The sequence below is a fragment of the Vigna radiata genome, unplaced genomic scaffold, assembly GCF_000741045.1.
Source record: "Vigna radiata var. radiata cultivar VC1973A unplaced genomic scaffold, Vradiata_ver6 scaffold_137, whole genome shotgun sequence".
In the NCBI taxonomy this organism is placed as follows: Eukaryota; Viridiplantae; Streptophyta; class Magnoliopsida; order Fabales; family Fabaceae; genus Vigna; species Vigna radiata.
In genome coordinates, this window is record NW_014543260.1 from 880,302 (window position 1) to 893,972 (window position 13,671).

At 32.8% G+C, this 13,671-nt stretch overlaps 2 protein-coding genes across 2 annotated transcripts; both read right to left on the reverse strand.

Moving 5' to 3' along the window:
• Positions 1-4,787: 4,787 nt before the first annotated feature.
• Positions 4,788-7,288, reverse strand: LOC111241069. The gene is made up of 3 exons (XM_022777542.1): positions 5,897-7,288; positions 4,894-5,115; positions 4,788-4,811 (listed from the first exon to the last, which is right to left on the reverse strand). Exons 1-3 carry the CDS (start codon positions 7,286-7,288, stop codon positions 4,788-4,790), a joined length of 1,638 nt encoding a protein of 545 aa, XP_022633263.1.
• A 2,508-nt stretch (positions 7,289-9,796) lies between these two features.
• On the reverse strand, positions 9,797-12,834 carry LOC106753553 (60S ribosomal protein L11). Its single transcript, XM_014635367.2, has 5 exons — positions 12,700-12,834; positions 12,478-12,585; positions 12,325-12,367; positions 10,781-10,976; positions 9,797-10,293 (listed from the first exon to the last, which is right to left on the reverse strand). The coding sequence occupies exons 1-5, from the start codon at positions 12,700-12,702 to the stop codon at positions 10,098-10,100; spliced, it is 546 nt and encodes a 181-aa protein (XP_014490853.1). The 5' UTR covers positions 12,703-12,834; the 3' UTR covers positions 9,797-10,097.
• Positions 12,835-13,671: the final 837 nt, after the last annotated feature.

Below are 13,671 nucleotides of genomic sequence, written 5' to 3' on the forward strand. Positions count from 1 at the left end.
CTAATGTTTCTTCAGATGCATAACTTTTGCCTCTTGGTTGTTGCCACGGTAAAAAAAGTTGTTTTGTCTCCTTTTAGTGTGAGAGTGTGCTCAGGTCTTAAGGCCAAAGAATATAATCAAAGAAGTTTAATTATTAAAAGGACTTCCCCTAATGATACTTACAAAACAAGATACCTACTCATCGACTACGTGAGCCACCCACTCATAACTAGGTAGACACGGAAGTGGTCGAGTGAACTCGTCTCTCTCATCAATCGTGTCAAATTAGAATAAAGTATTGGTGCCTTCATGTAAAAATAAAGAATTCTAACTACCATAGTTACAATCCAATCCAACTTTTAATGGAAGTTTGGTTAACTAATGAAACTTCTTTTTCCAAAAATGTGTTTCTATCATGAAGTTTTGCATAATTTCTTAACATTACTAAAAAAAGTCTAATTAATTTTAGAATTATGTTTCAGTTATTCAAAATATACATTAACTTTTGTTGAATTCCTAGGCTAATTTTTCACATACTGATTGTTAGATCATTTTGTACTTCTTATTTATATGTGTTTGCTTTTATGTAAATCTACAAAGTAACATCTACTAAGCCTAACATGAAGAACTCATTCATAATCTTGGTCACATTCCTCATCATTATCCATGCGTTTAAACCACCAAAGTGACAACAAGGGTTGTTGTAGGACGGAGAAACCTCGTTGAGCCTTACCTATGATATATTCAGATAAAAGTAGAATTATCACTACAATCTCTGAAGCAATATTAGTTGCTCATGTGTGTGTTTGTTCTATTTCAAATTTTGTTTTGTTTCAAGGAAGCTCTCAGGCTCAACCTTCTTCTCTTCCCGAGCTCATATCTAGCTAAGCTCTTACCTGTAGATGCTACATCAACAACTCAATAACTTCGACAACTCGGCATCAACAACCTAACAACATCTCAACTTGGCATCAATACCCCAGCAACTTAAACATAGTATGACAATTCAACCTAATGTTTCTTAAGATGCACAACTTTTGCCTTTTGGTTATTGTCACGGGCTAAAAAGTTATTTTGTTTCTTTTTTGTGCAAGAGTGTGCACAGGTCTCAAGGCCAAAGAAAATAATCAAAGAAGTTTTATTATTAACAAACATTCCCTCAATGGTACTTACAAAACAAAATATTCTCTCATCGACTACCCGAGCCACCCACTCATAACCAGATATGCATGGAAGTGGTCAAGTGGACTCCTCTCTCTATTCGATAGTGTCAAATTAGAATAAAGTAATGATACCTTCTTTAGATTGTATGATTTGAAAATATTTTTTCTATGAGAAATTATTTAAATTTAAAAATTAATTATTGAAAGAGTAAAAAAAAAAAATTATGCATGTCAAAAGAGTGAATTTTCTTTATTAATATTAGGGAAAAAATATATGTATGTTTAATTTTTTTACGATGATAAACATTAATAAAGTTATTATTATTATTATTATTATTATTTTCATTATAATTATAAAATTAAATTAAATATATTTTATAAGTTCATTGTAAAAATATTTTATTTACAAGTTTTACAATTAAAAAAATGGTTAAGTTTTAAAAAATAGTTGAATAAAAAAATGGTTAAATTTAATAAAATTATCATTTAAAGATAAAATTGTTATAATAATTATTATTCTTATTTTATCCTTTATAATATAATTGCTAATTTATTTTCTTAAACTGACTATAATTTTCACATTTTTTTTGTAATCGTTACATGTTCCAATATTTTCTTTTTTTCTCTATAGATTTCATTAATTTTTGTTTTTTTACCATTTTTTCTTTCACATTGAATATATATATATATATATATATATATATATATATATATATATATATATATATATATATATATATATATATATATAAAAGTCGTGCACACAGGGGACGAATTTGGATTTCAAAATATGGCATATAGAAGTCCAAAGTCGTATTTATAGAAGAAAACATTCAATTTTTATTTTTTTTATAAATAAGAAATTGCGTAGATAGAGAACTTCAGTCTAAAACTAAAACATAAAACTTGACTCAAAAACAACGAAAAGTTTTAATTTTTTTTTTTCTTATAATTTGAAGTCATGGATGATGTTCACGAATTTAGTTCAAATGCACTACACTCAAAGGATAGGTCTCGTCACACTTGGTGTTCTCGACACAAAGGAATGAGCAAAATCGCTCATTTGTCATTCCCTTAGGCCGGGAATCAGCTACCCATTGTACACAACTACCAATATTTATGGGAGAATAATATATATATATATATATATATATATATATATATATATATATATATATTATTCTCATTTACTAACTTTTTAAAAGGAAAATAATATGTCAAGACTTTTTACCCATTTAACAATCATTTTCCATCTATTTTTATAATTATTTTAAAAGTTGTTGGCGCAAAAATGGTTAGATGAAAAACTAGATAATGGAATGATGTATATTTCATTCATGTTTTCGAGTTTGAGATTGGGAAACTTAGGTCAATAGTCGAACTTTCGTTTTTGACTGAGAGTTCTTTTTTCTTAAGCACGAGTTATTTCTTTATTATTTTTTTGATTTGTGCTTAGCTATGAAACCAATCATTTTGTCATTTGTCCATTGTTTTGTAGAGTTTGCATTTTCATTTGCCCCATTGAAATGCAAGTTTGTTCTGGTTGACAAGTTTCTTAGAGGTGAGTTGTTCTTTTCCAAGTTCAAGTTCTTCCTTTCTTTTCTATTCCAAGTTTAGAGAGAAAAATATTAATCCGAACCTAGTATTGTAGCTTAGAGGCCCAATACGCGTTGGCCCATTATCTTGAATGAAAGACAGATACGTTCTGTCTGCGTGGCATTTGCTGAGAATGAAAGCAGAGTTAGAGAGAGAGGCTTCCAGACGCTCCGTCTGGATGAAGAGAGAGAAGGAAGACGGTGGCCGGCAGAGCTCCGGCACGGCGGCGGTTGCCGTCGACGTAGAAGAGAGAAATGAAGATCGTGACAAGGTGAGTATGAAAAACTTCTTCTTTTCTTATTTGAATGAACATACGAAATTACAAAGTAATATTGTTTCTGATAATCGAAAAAGGGGGGAGGAACTCTATATAAATAGAGTTCCAGGTGAAGAAGGAAAAATCGAAAACCTAACAACTAACCACTGTTCAACAAACAGTGAAGGACTGTCTTAACAAGACAGTTAAGAGAATCGAAGGATTCTCAATACCCTTCCCTCAAGCTAGACTGTATATATTGACCAGTCCAAGCTTGGGTATGATGTGTTTGAAGCTGACGCGATGCGGAAACTTGGTGAAGACATCAGCCAGTTGCTCATCGGATCGGACAGGGAGGAGATGAAGAAGGCCTTCCTGGATCTTTTCACGAACAACGTGACAGTCAAGCTCAATGTGCTTGGTCTGTTCGTGGAAGCTCTGGTTATGGGCAATATGACAAGCAGATTTGTTATCGCAATATAGGGTTGGAACTCCAGATTCTTCAATATGAAGATCTGCAAGTAAGTAGTGGAGCCACTGTATTTCACATACAGTGGCAGCAAGGGCTCTGTACTCAGCCTCCGTAGACGATCTGGAAACAATCTTTTGTTTCTTAGATTTCCAGGAAATAAGAGATGTCCCTAGAAATATACAGAAACCCGTAGTAGATCTCCTGGTGTTAGGGCAGGTAGACCAATCAGAGTCACTAAAACCTTTTAGATGCATAGGTGAGTCAGCAGCGAAAAACAATCCTTCACTGGTAGTATATTTGATATATCTGAGAACATGTTGAGCAGCCCGAAAATGATGTTCTGTAGGAAATTGCATAAATTGACTAAGTAAATTGATGGTATAGCATAAATCTGGTCTAGTATTTGTAAGATAAAGTAACTTCCCTATCAGCCTTCTGTAGGGTCCAGGATCAGTAAGTTGTTTATCCAATTTGTATAATGGGCTTGTGTCTCTAAGGAAGGGTGTAGTAGAAGGTTTGCATCCCTCCATTCCTGTTTCCTCAAGTATGTCTAATGCATACTTTCTTTGACATAAGTGAATACCCTTCTTAGATCTAGCAACTTCAAGTCCGAGGAAGTACTTGAGCTCTCCAAGATTCTTTATACGAAATCTATTATGTAGGAGTTCTTTGACGCCATTGATTTCTTCCAAGGAATTTCCTGCCAACACAATATCATCCACATATACAAGCAAGGCAGTGAAATAAGTACCAGTTCTCTTAGTGAATAATGAGTGATCTGACTTAGATTGTTTGTAGTTGACAGAAATTAGGTAAGAGGATAATTTTTCAAACCATTGTCTGCTTGCTTGTTTCAAGCCATATAGGGATTTATTTAATTTGCAAACTTGTCCCTTTGTATGAATACCCAGTCCTGGAGGTGGATGCATATAGACTTCTTCATGAAGGTCACCATGAAGAAAAGCATTGTCAACATCTAATTGGTGTAAAAACCAATTATTTGATGTAGCAAGGGCAATTAAGAGTCTAACAGTGGTTAATTTTGCAACTGGTGAGAAAGTGTCTAGATAGTCTATTCCTTCCTGCTGAGTATACCCTTTTGCAACTAACCGTGCCTTGTGTCTTTCAATACTTCCATCAGCTCTATACTTAGTTTTATATACCCACTTGCATCCTATAGGAGTCTTTCCTGGTGGTAGTTGTGTCAGGGACCAAGTATTATTGTCTTGCAGTGCCTTAATTTCCTTCTGCATTGCCTCTATCCATTCCCTTTTGTCTTTAGCTTCATTGTAAGTCTGGGGTTCTTTATTCCCAGTGATAGTCATGATGTATTTTGAATGTTTCCCTAATAAATTGTCATAGCAAAGTATTTTAGAAATCGGGTAAGGAGTTTTGAAGTTATTTTTTACAGTTAAGGAATGGTTCACCTGGTGGACATAGTCTTCCAAATAAGCAGGGGTCTTTCTAGTCCTTTCTGGTCTTCTGTGTCTGTAATTTTCTTGATTGTCATTTGTGGTAGTAAAATTGTCCAGTTCTTCATCTTGGTTAATATCCTCAAGCTCATCATGTTGGTCTTCATAAGTGGGATAATAGTCCTTTGAAAGGTCAGTGAAGAACTCATCTGCATCCTCTTTACTTTCTGGGCTTTGCTAATTGTCCTGAAAATTCTTATAAGGTAATATTTCTTCATGAAATATTACGTTTCTGCTTATGAATAGTTTCTTAGTGTTTATATCTAAAACAATATACCCTTTTATACCACTTTTGTACCCTAGAAAAACTCCTTTTTCTAGCCCTAGGGTCTAACTTGGTTCTACTGTTTTCAAGTGTAGAAGCAAAACATTAACACCCAAACACTTTGAGATCTAAGTAGGTAGGAGGTAGATTATAAAGCATATCATAAGGAGTCTTATTTTCAAGACTAGGAGAAGGCAACCTATTTATCAAATACACAGCGTACCCAATAGCATAAGACCAGTAAACTTTGGGTATATTAGAGTGAAAAAGAAGACTGCGTGTAACATTGAGTATATGTTGGTGTTTTCTTTCGACTACAGAATTTTGTTNTGGAGTCTCAACACAACTTCTTTGATGTATGATACCATGCATATTATAGAAATTAACACAATTAAACTCTGGCCCATTGTCGGATCTAATGATTTTGATCATTTTATTAAACTGATTCTTGACTTTGATAATAAAATTTTGTAATAGATCTTTGGTTTGTCCTTTATTATTCATTAGGAAAACCCATGTGTGTCTGCTGTAATCATCAACTATACTAAGAAAGTATTTATGTCCATGAATAGAAACAGTATTTAATGGCCCCCAAATATCACAATGGATAACTTCAAAACATTCAGTGGTAACAGATAAGCTTTTCTTAAAAGGTAACTTGTGCTGTTTGGCAAAATGGCAAGTATCACATACAATATCAGTTTTGATCTTAACATAAGGAAACATTTCACATATGCGTTTTACAACATGATGTCCAGGATGCCTTAGTCTAAGATGCCACAGATTAACATCAGTCTTTTTAAAAGAGAAAACAGCCTTGTCAATATCTCTTTGTTCTGGTTTAGGGAAATCTTGTAGATAGTAGAGACCATTCCAAGGTTTAGCATATCCAATCGTCTTCAATGAACGATTCTCCCTTATCTGGCAGTTCTCATAGGAAAATATTAGATTGCAATTTAAGTCTTTGATGAGACTCTGAACAGAAATCAGATTAAAACAGAAATTAGGTATGTAAAGAACATTGAAAAGGATAAAATTCTCAGTAAAACGTATAGTTCCAGCATATTCAGTAGTGATGACAGTTTTATTTGGCAGAGTAATGGTAATAGGTTTAATTTTGTAGAAAATAGTAAAGTTAGTTTTATCATGTGTGACATGGTCTGTTGCACCCGTGTCAATAACCCAGGAAGAATTACCTGGTTTGTTTTCTGTTTCTTGCCTCTGAACTTGGTTAATCTTGTGAATGGATGATTCTTCTGTTTTTTCTATCATCTTTAAAAGTTTCTGCATTTGTTCTGGTGTGAAGAGATTGGGATTACAGTTGTTGTTAATCTGATGTTGAGTCTTCAGGATGCTCTCAGAGTCATTGTTGTTTTGATTGTTGTTTTGAAAGGCATTGACACTGTTCCAGTCACTCTTTTTATCTTCCTTCTTATACCATGGGGGATACTCGTGCTTAGAATAGCACTCATCAACCGTGTGATTCATCTTATTACAATAAGAGCATTGCTTTCCATAATTTGGGTTTCTTCCCCTTCCTCTACCTTGTCCACGAATTCCAGTAGCACGTCCCTGATTCCTCCAACTCTGGTCAGGTTTCCACTGATTGTTTCTTTTAGCCATGTTAACCAGAATTCTGGAATCTGTGTTACTCTGTTTTTCCTGTCTTTCTTGTTGGATAATAAAAGAGAAAACACGATTAACATTTGGTAAGGGATCCATTAAAAGAATTTGCGTTTTAACAGTATTGTAAGAATCATTCAAACCCTTCAAAAAGCAAATCACATGCTTCATTTCTCTATATTTCAACGAAACCTTGGACAAGTCACAGTTGCATGGTATTTCACAAGTGCAGACTGGTATTGGTCTTAAAGACTCCAATTCTTCCCATAAAATCTTCAGGTCAGTGAAGAACTGGTTGACTCCACGTTCTCCTTGTTTAATTGAGTGTATGTCTTGTAATAAATCTGAGATTTTGAAGTAATCCCCTTTTGAAAACCTCTCTTTAAGCTCGTCCCATAATTCTTTCGCTTCTTCGACGTAGATGACGCTTTCAGAAATATGAGGAGATAGGGTCTTCGTCATCCATGACAGAATCATCACATTACATCTTTCCCATGCATCGTAGGTATCATCATTTTTCTGAGGTCTGATCAGATTTTTCCATGGTGGTAAAAGAAAGATTTCAAGAACCCAGCCCAAGAGGGTCCAAGAAACAGCAGCGATGGCAATGGAAGCAGAGCAGGTACTAGACCTGCTCTGATACCATATTAATTCGAACCCAGTACTGTAGCTTAGAGGCCCAATACGTGTTGGCCCATTATCTTGAATGAAAGATAGATACGTTCTGTCTGCGTGGCATTTGCTGAGAATGAAAGCAGAGTTAAAGAGAGAGAGGCTTCCAGACGCTCCGTCTGGATGAAGAGAGAGAAGGAAGACGGTGGCCGGCAGAGCTCCGGCACGGCGGCGGTTGCCGTCGACGTAGAAGAGAGAAATGAAGATCGTGACAAGGTGAGTATGAAAAACTTCTTCTTTTCTTATTTGAATGAACATACGAAATTACAAAGTAATATTGTTTTTTATAATCGAAAAAGGGGAGAGGAACTCTATTTATATAGAGTTCCAGGGGAAGAAGGAAAAACCGAAAACCTAACAACTAACCACTGTTCAACAAACAGTGAAGGACTGTCTTAACAAGACAGTTAAGAGAATCGAAGGATTCTCAATAAAAAATGTAAGTTATTTTATGTTTTTTTTTTTTTCTTTTCACCTACCTTTGTTAGTCTAAACTTGCAACGAACAAGGATGGATGAACTCTTGTTCGGAAAGAAACAATTCGCATCTAAGAAATTTGTCAATCACAACGAACAAATTTGTCAATCACAACGAACTTGTTTCTCAATGGAGATAATAAAAGCACAAGCTCGACATAACAATGGAAAAACAATACAATAATCAATCTCAAATGTCATAAGCACAAAAAGAAAGAACTACTCACGTCCGAGAAGGAAAAACTCAAGATCGAAAATAGAAGCACAGTAACCGACCTAGGTTTTTCAAACTTAAACTTTCAAAAATATGAATGAAAGAACTGTCACCCCATTCCATTTGTGTAATTTTTCATCCAACCATTTTCACTTCTAAAATATTATAAAAACAGGTAAAAAAATGAGACATCAACACTTTCAAATAAAAAACTGGTTTTAACATATCCTTTTTTTCATTTTTTAAAACCGCTTATTCTAGTAAAATTACATCATTTTTATGAAAATACCTCAATTCTCAAATCCTAAGTTATAAGTTCTTGTTTTGCTTACGTGATATTGCAAACCTTTTTAGCGTATTTGTGAAAGTGAAAACCTACATTTACCACTGAAATGGTATGGTCTCTACGGCTTCTAACTTTATCAGAATGTTCATATTCTATTCAATCTCTTGTTTCACTTTCAATTAAAAAATTTCCAACACTAATTTCTCGTTGGAAATTACATTTCACACATTTTTAAAAATGGTTAAAAACAACACCTCAGTTATATCATATCATTTATTTATTTATTTATTTTATTTGTACATTATTGTTTTTGTCGCTCCTTATTTATTTCAATTTTATAATAAAATTGAATCACAGTTTAAAGTATTTCTTATAAATCAAAAATATAATTTATTTATTTACAGTAAAGCTTAAATACTAGTTAAAACTAAATGCCTGATCATTATTACACTAATGTATAATAATTAAATATAGCATTGAAGAATGATAATATCAAATATTAATCCAAGTCCTTATGTTTGTGCCACAATTAAATTGAAACGTTTGGAGAAGCATTTTTATTAAAACTTTCAAGAAAATTAAAATGAATTAATATACAATTTATCATACAAATAAAAAGCGTAACTATTTTAAATTTCTACTTTATAACCTTGCTTGCCCACAGAGCTTAACGGTCAATTCTTCCTGCTCCTACATCCACAATTTCATCCTACGCTTCCATAAATTTTTGGATTTCAAGAGTACATATTTTTATATTTCAGATTCTATATTCTAAAATACAATATATATATATATATATATATATATATATATATATATATATATATATATATATTTCAAATTATATAATACAGAATTCAGAATACAAATATATTTCAGAATAATCTGCAATACAATTTCTATATTCCAAATTATACAATTCAAAATACAAATTTTATATTTAATATTATGGTTTTTGGAATATAAAAAATCATATTTTAAATTATATATCCCAGAATAAAAAATATATATACTCTAAATTATACATTTCAAAGTACAAAATTTACATTTCCAATTGCACAATTCTAGAGTAGTAAAACATTTGGAAGAATTTACCAGAGTACAGAAAGAAATTCATGGAGGTGCAGGAAGAATTACCACCTTGAATTAAATGTTCCACCATTTAAAAGATAAATAAGATACTAACATTATCAACACAATGCTCTGTTTTAACATCAAATTCATTAATTTATAGCCCAGTACAGCAAGTGGAAAATCAAATGGATTTTGAATGTACTTGTTCAGCTTTATGTAGCAGGGGGCAGTCAATAATTGAAAGCACATTTTTAACTTCTCATGATTATACTCAGAACTATAAAATTAAAGGCCAAATACAATGACAAAACCATAGTATCCGTGAATGAATATGTTCTTCAAACACAATGGTTACAGTAAAGGCAAAATAGAGGAACATCCAATTAAGGATCAAAGGCGTATTAATATCGATGTAAAAAACAAGTACTTCTAAACAGCTCATATTGCTTCTCGCATTAATATTCCAGTAATTCAAGCTATTTAAATGAAGAAGCATCGAATTTAAAATAACAAAACTTGTGAACTCCTCAAAACAACTAGCTAATTTAATTAAACAATTGCCTGTGATTTGTTGAGGATAACACCCTCGTATTTCACCTGGAACCACTTCATAGCATCCTCCTTGGTAACACGATGCTGGATCCCAACACGAGACTTGCAGCGGCGACGGCGGCCAACACGATAACCAGGGCGCTCCAGAACGACAAAGAAGTCCATTCCATAAATACCAGTTGAGGGATCATACCTGAAGAAGAGCCAACGTTCAACATTAATGGAACAACTTTTTTAATAGAGCATAGTTAAAGTTACAAGTAAATTACAATAGCATTATACCACAAGAAACCAAAATCATGGACATTACAAAGAATGCAATACATGAAAACAACCATGGATTAAAATTCAGTTTGTTCTAAGGTTAGAGAGACGATTTGAAAAACAAGAGAAACACGGAAATGTAGATTAAACATGCATTATGTAGAGAAATCCGTCTATCTTTAATGCTTGTGGTCTATTCTCCCACCACCAGTATAGAACAGTTAGGAACTGCATAGAACCAACTTCTAAATACCAATGGTATAATCCATTTTCCTTTTCACAGCTATGGTATAATTAATTGTTAAATGAAAATTTAAAAAAAAAAAAACATGCTGCTTTGTATCAATTAATAATAGCAAAACAAGTACAACAATAAAAAACATTTTACCATAAACTGCAAGAGATTTTAATCTTACTTGATTCCCAAGTCAATATGCTCTTGAATACCAAAGCCAAAGCACCCAGTATCACTGAAGTTTTTTCGCAGAAGTTCATATTCCTTGACCTTTAATCCACTCTCCAGAAGTTGCATTGCCTTGTCACCTCTAACAGTGACATAGCATGCAATCTTTTCATTTCTTCTGATACCAAAAGAACGGACAGTGTATCTAGCTGTCAACAACAATGAAGAAATAAACGATCAGAGAACAGCCAGTTGTAACTAGAAAAATTGTTGTCTCCTTAGAGGTGGGATAAATATACAAAACCACCCTTCTAAGTTTAAAATATGAAAAGTAATAAGTTTAAAATTTACAATAGTTTACAGAAATTAAGATAATCTCTGTTCAATACATTTCTTCTAAATGTTTCAATCCAAGCATTTAACCAGATATTGTGTCTTGAAAACAACCAAGGGGTTTCAAGGATCTTCTTCTGGTATTTTCATTTTGGTTCCATGCGGCAGACAGATGGACAAAGAATAAGCCCCTGCTGGTGACTCAATTATAGAACCAAAAATTTCCCATTTAACAGCATTTTGTTTGAGGCCCCAAAAAGGCTTAAAATTGCAGACGAATCAGCTTGTCGCTTGTTGCTGCAATATCCTTAATATTGTTACTTATTTTCTGAAATCGAAAGATCCTTCACTAAATACAATTCTGAGACTGAAGAATATCAGCCGAAGTATTTCACCAGATATTGTGTCTTGAGAACAACCCAGGGGTTTCAAGGATCTTCTTCTAGCATTTTCATTTTGGCTCCAAGCGGCAGTCAGGTGGCCAGTGAAAGAACCCCTGCTGATGACTCAATTATAGAGCCAAAAGTATCCCCATTCACAAACATTGTTGGTTGACTTTCCAAACAAGGTTTTAAGTTGTAACACACAGCAAACCAAGGCCACAGTTTTATCATAATCCTTAATACTGAAATTACAGGCAAATGCAGCTTGCATCTAGGACACAGACACGGATCAAAAGGCCTATCATATCAATGCTGCAGCCACAGAAGTGCAGTAGCAAACAGCTTTATAAAAGGTCACCTGACTCAAATCACATTTTTTGACCCTATCCTCAATTACATGTTAATTAAATTAAGGGAACTGATTTATTAACATTCTGCACTGTTAGCCAAGGTGATTTCATAAACTAAACATCGTGAACTACAATGAAAACATAAGTCACAAAAATAACAACTAGGCAATTCCACAAATATTACTACTCACCCATTGGCAAAAGTGAGCATAATAAACTAAATTCCCAAGACCAACAACGTCCGTCTCGTTGTAAAATCTGAGTATTCCAAACTTTTTAGACAACTACTTCCCCAAAAATAAAGTAATTCAATGAAGCAAGTATTCCAGTTAGAAAAACAGAATGAATACTTACAGTTACTACATAAACACCACCCTTTCTCTTATTACCATTAGAACACACAGAACTTTTCGAGAAGAGGAAAGTATATAAAATGATGTTTGAGTAACCCTAATAATTATAAGACGAAGAAGAGGAGAAAGAAAACCCACCTTTGGAAAACACTGGGGTTTGGCCACTAAGCTGCTCCAACACCTGTAACAACAACAATAAAAAAAAAAAGGGTTCAAATCAAAATTAAAATAAAGCAAAAATAAGAATTGAAATGTAAAAAAAAAAAAAAAAAAAAAAAAAAAAAAAAAGACCTTTGCGGCTCTGGTGAGACGATCGCCACTCTCGCCGACGGAGATGTTGAGGACGAGCTTCTGCACCTTGATTTCCCGCATGGGGTTGGATAGTTTCTTCTCCGAAGCCTAATGCAAACAGAAGATAAAACACAAAGGGCTGAATGAGAATAACGTGTGAGAAAGACGAAGCGCGTCGCAGAGATGAAGAGAAAAGAAGAATGAGGAGAAACAGAGACTCACCATTGCGAATGGAAGCTGAAGGGAAGGTAGAGAGTTGCAGCGGCAAGATGCAATGGTAGTGGTTTTGGGGACAGAGAACAGCGTAAATATGAGAGAGGGAGAAACTAGGGTTTTGGTATGTGTGCGCTATGACTATAATGCCCCTGATTAACGCCCATTATCTATTTCTTATGTTAAAAAATAATACAGTTTTTTTTTATTACTAATTAATACTTTGATTTTAATTGGTGGATAAAATATTTTATAGTATTGATTTAACCTAATAATAATAATAATAATAATGAAAATTTTATTTATTTGTAGTCTCTAAAAAGGTGAGTACTTTTTTTCCCAATGAAAAACTCAATTATGTCACGTCTAGTATTAGAAATGCTGAGATTATGAACATGAATCTGTGTAAAGATTAAAATCAAAATCAGGTTTTACTCATAATTCATTTATCATGCAAACATATAGTTTAGTAAAATAAATGTCACCATAACCTTTTCTTAAGGAGAAAAATGAACAGATAAAGGAAATAAAAGAAAAAGGTAGAATGAATGATATATTATTCGAATGAATAAAATAAAATAAAATAAGTGGAAATTTTTATATTGATTTAGATTTGTAGAAAATAAATATGCGAATAAATTATGTTAAATATTTGTACATAGATAAGAAACATCGTTTTCTTAAAAAGATAAAATATTTTATTATTTTTTAAATATATTTTTTCTTTCCATTTTGAAAAGTTTACAACCAAACTATTTTTTTTTCTTTTAATTTGAAAAGTTTAGAACAAAATATAGTTTACATGTAATTGTTTAATAAGAATTGAACTCTTAAGTATCTTAAAGAGTATTTATTACATGGTTAAAAGTCAAAATTCAACTTATATTATTTAAGAGTTCTATCAATCTCAAAACTTTATAATTTTATTATAATTCGATTTATTTGATCTCTAATATAAGATAATTAATGTAATTACTAACT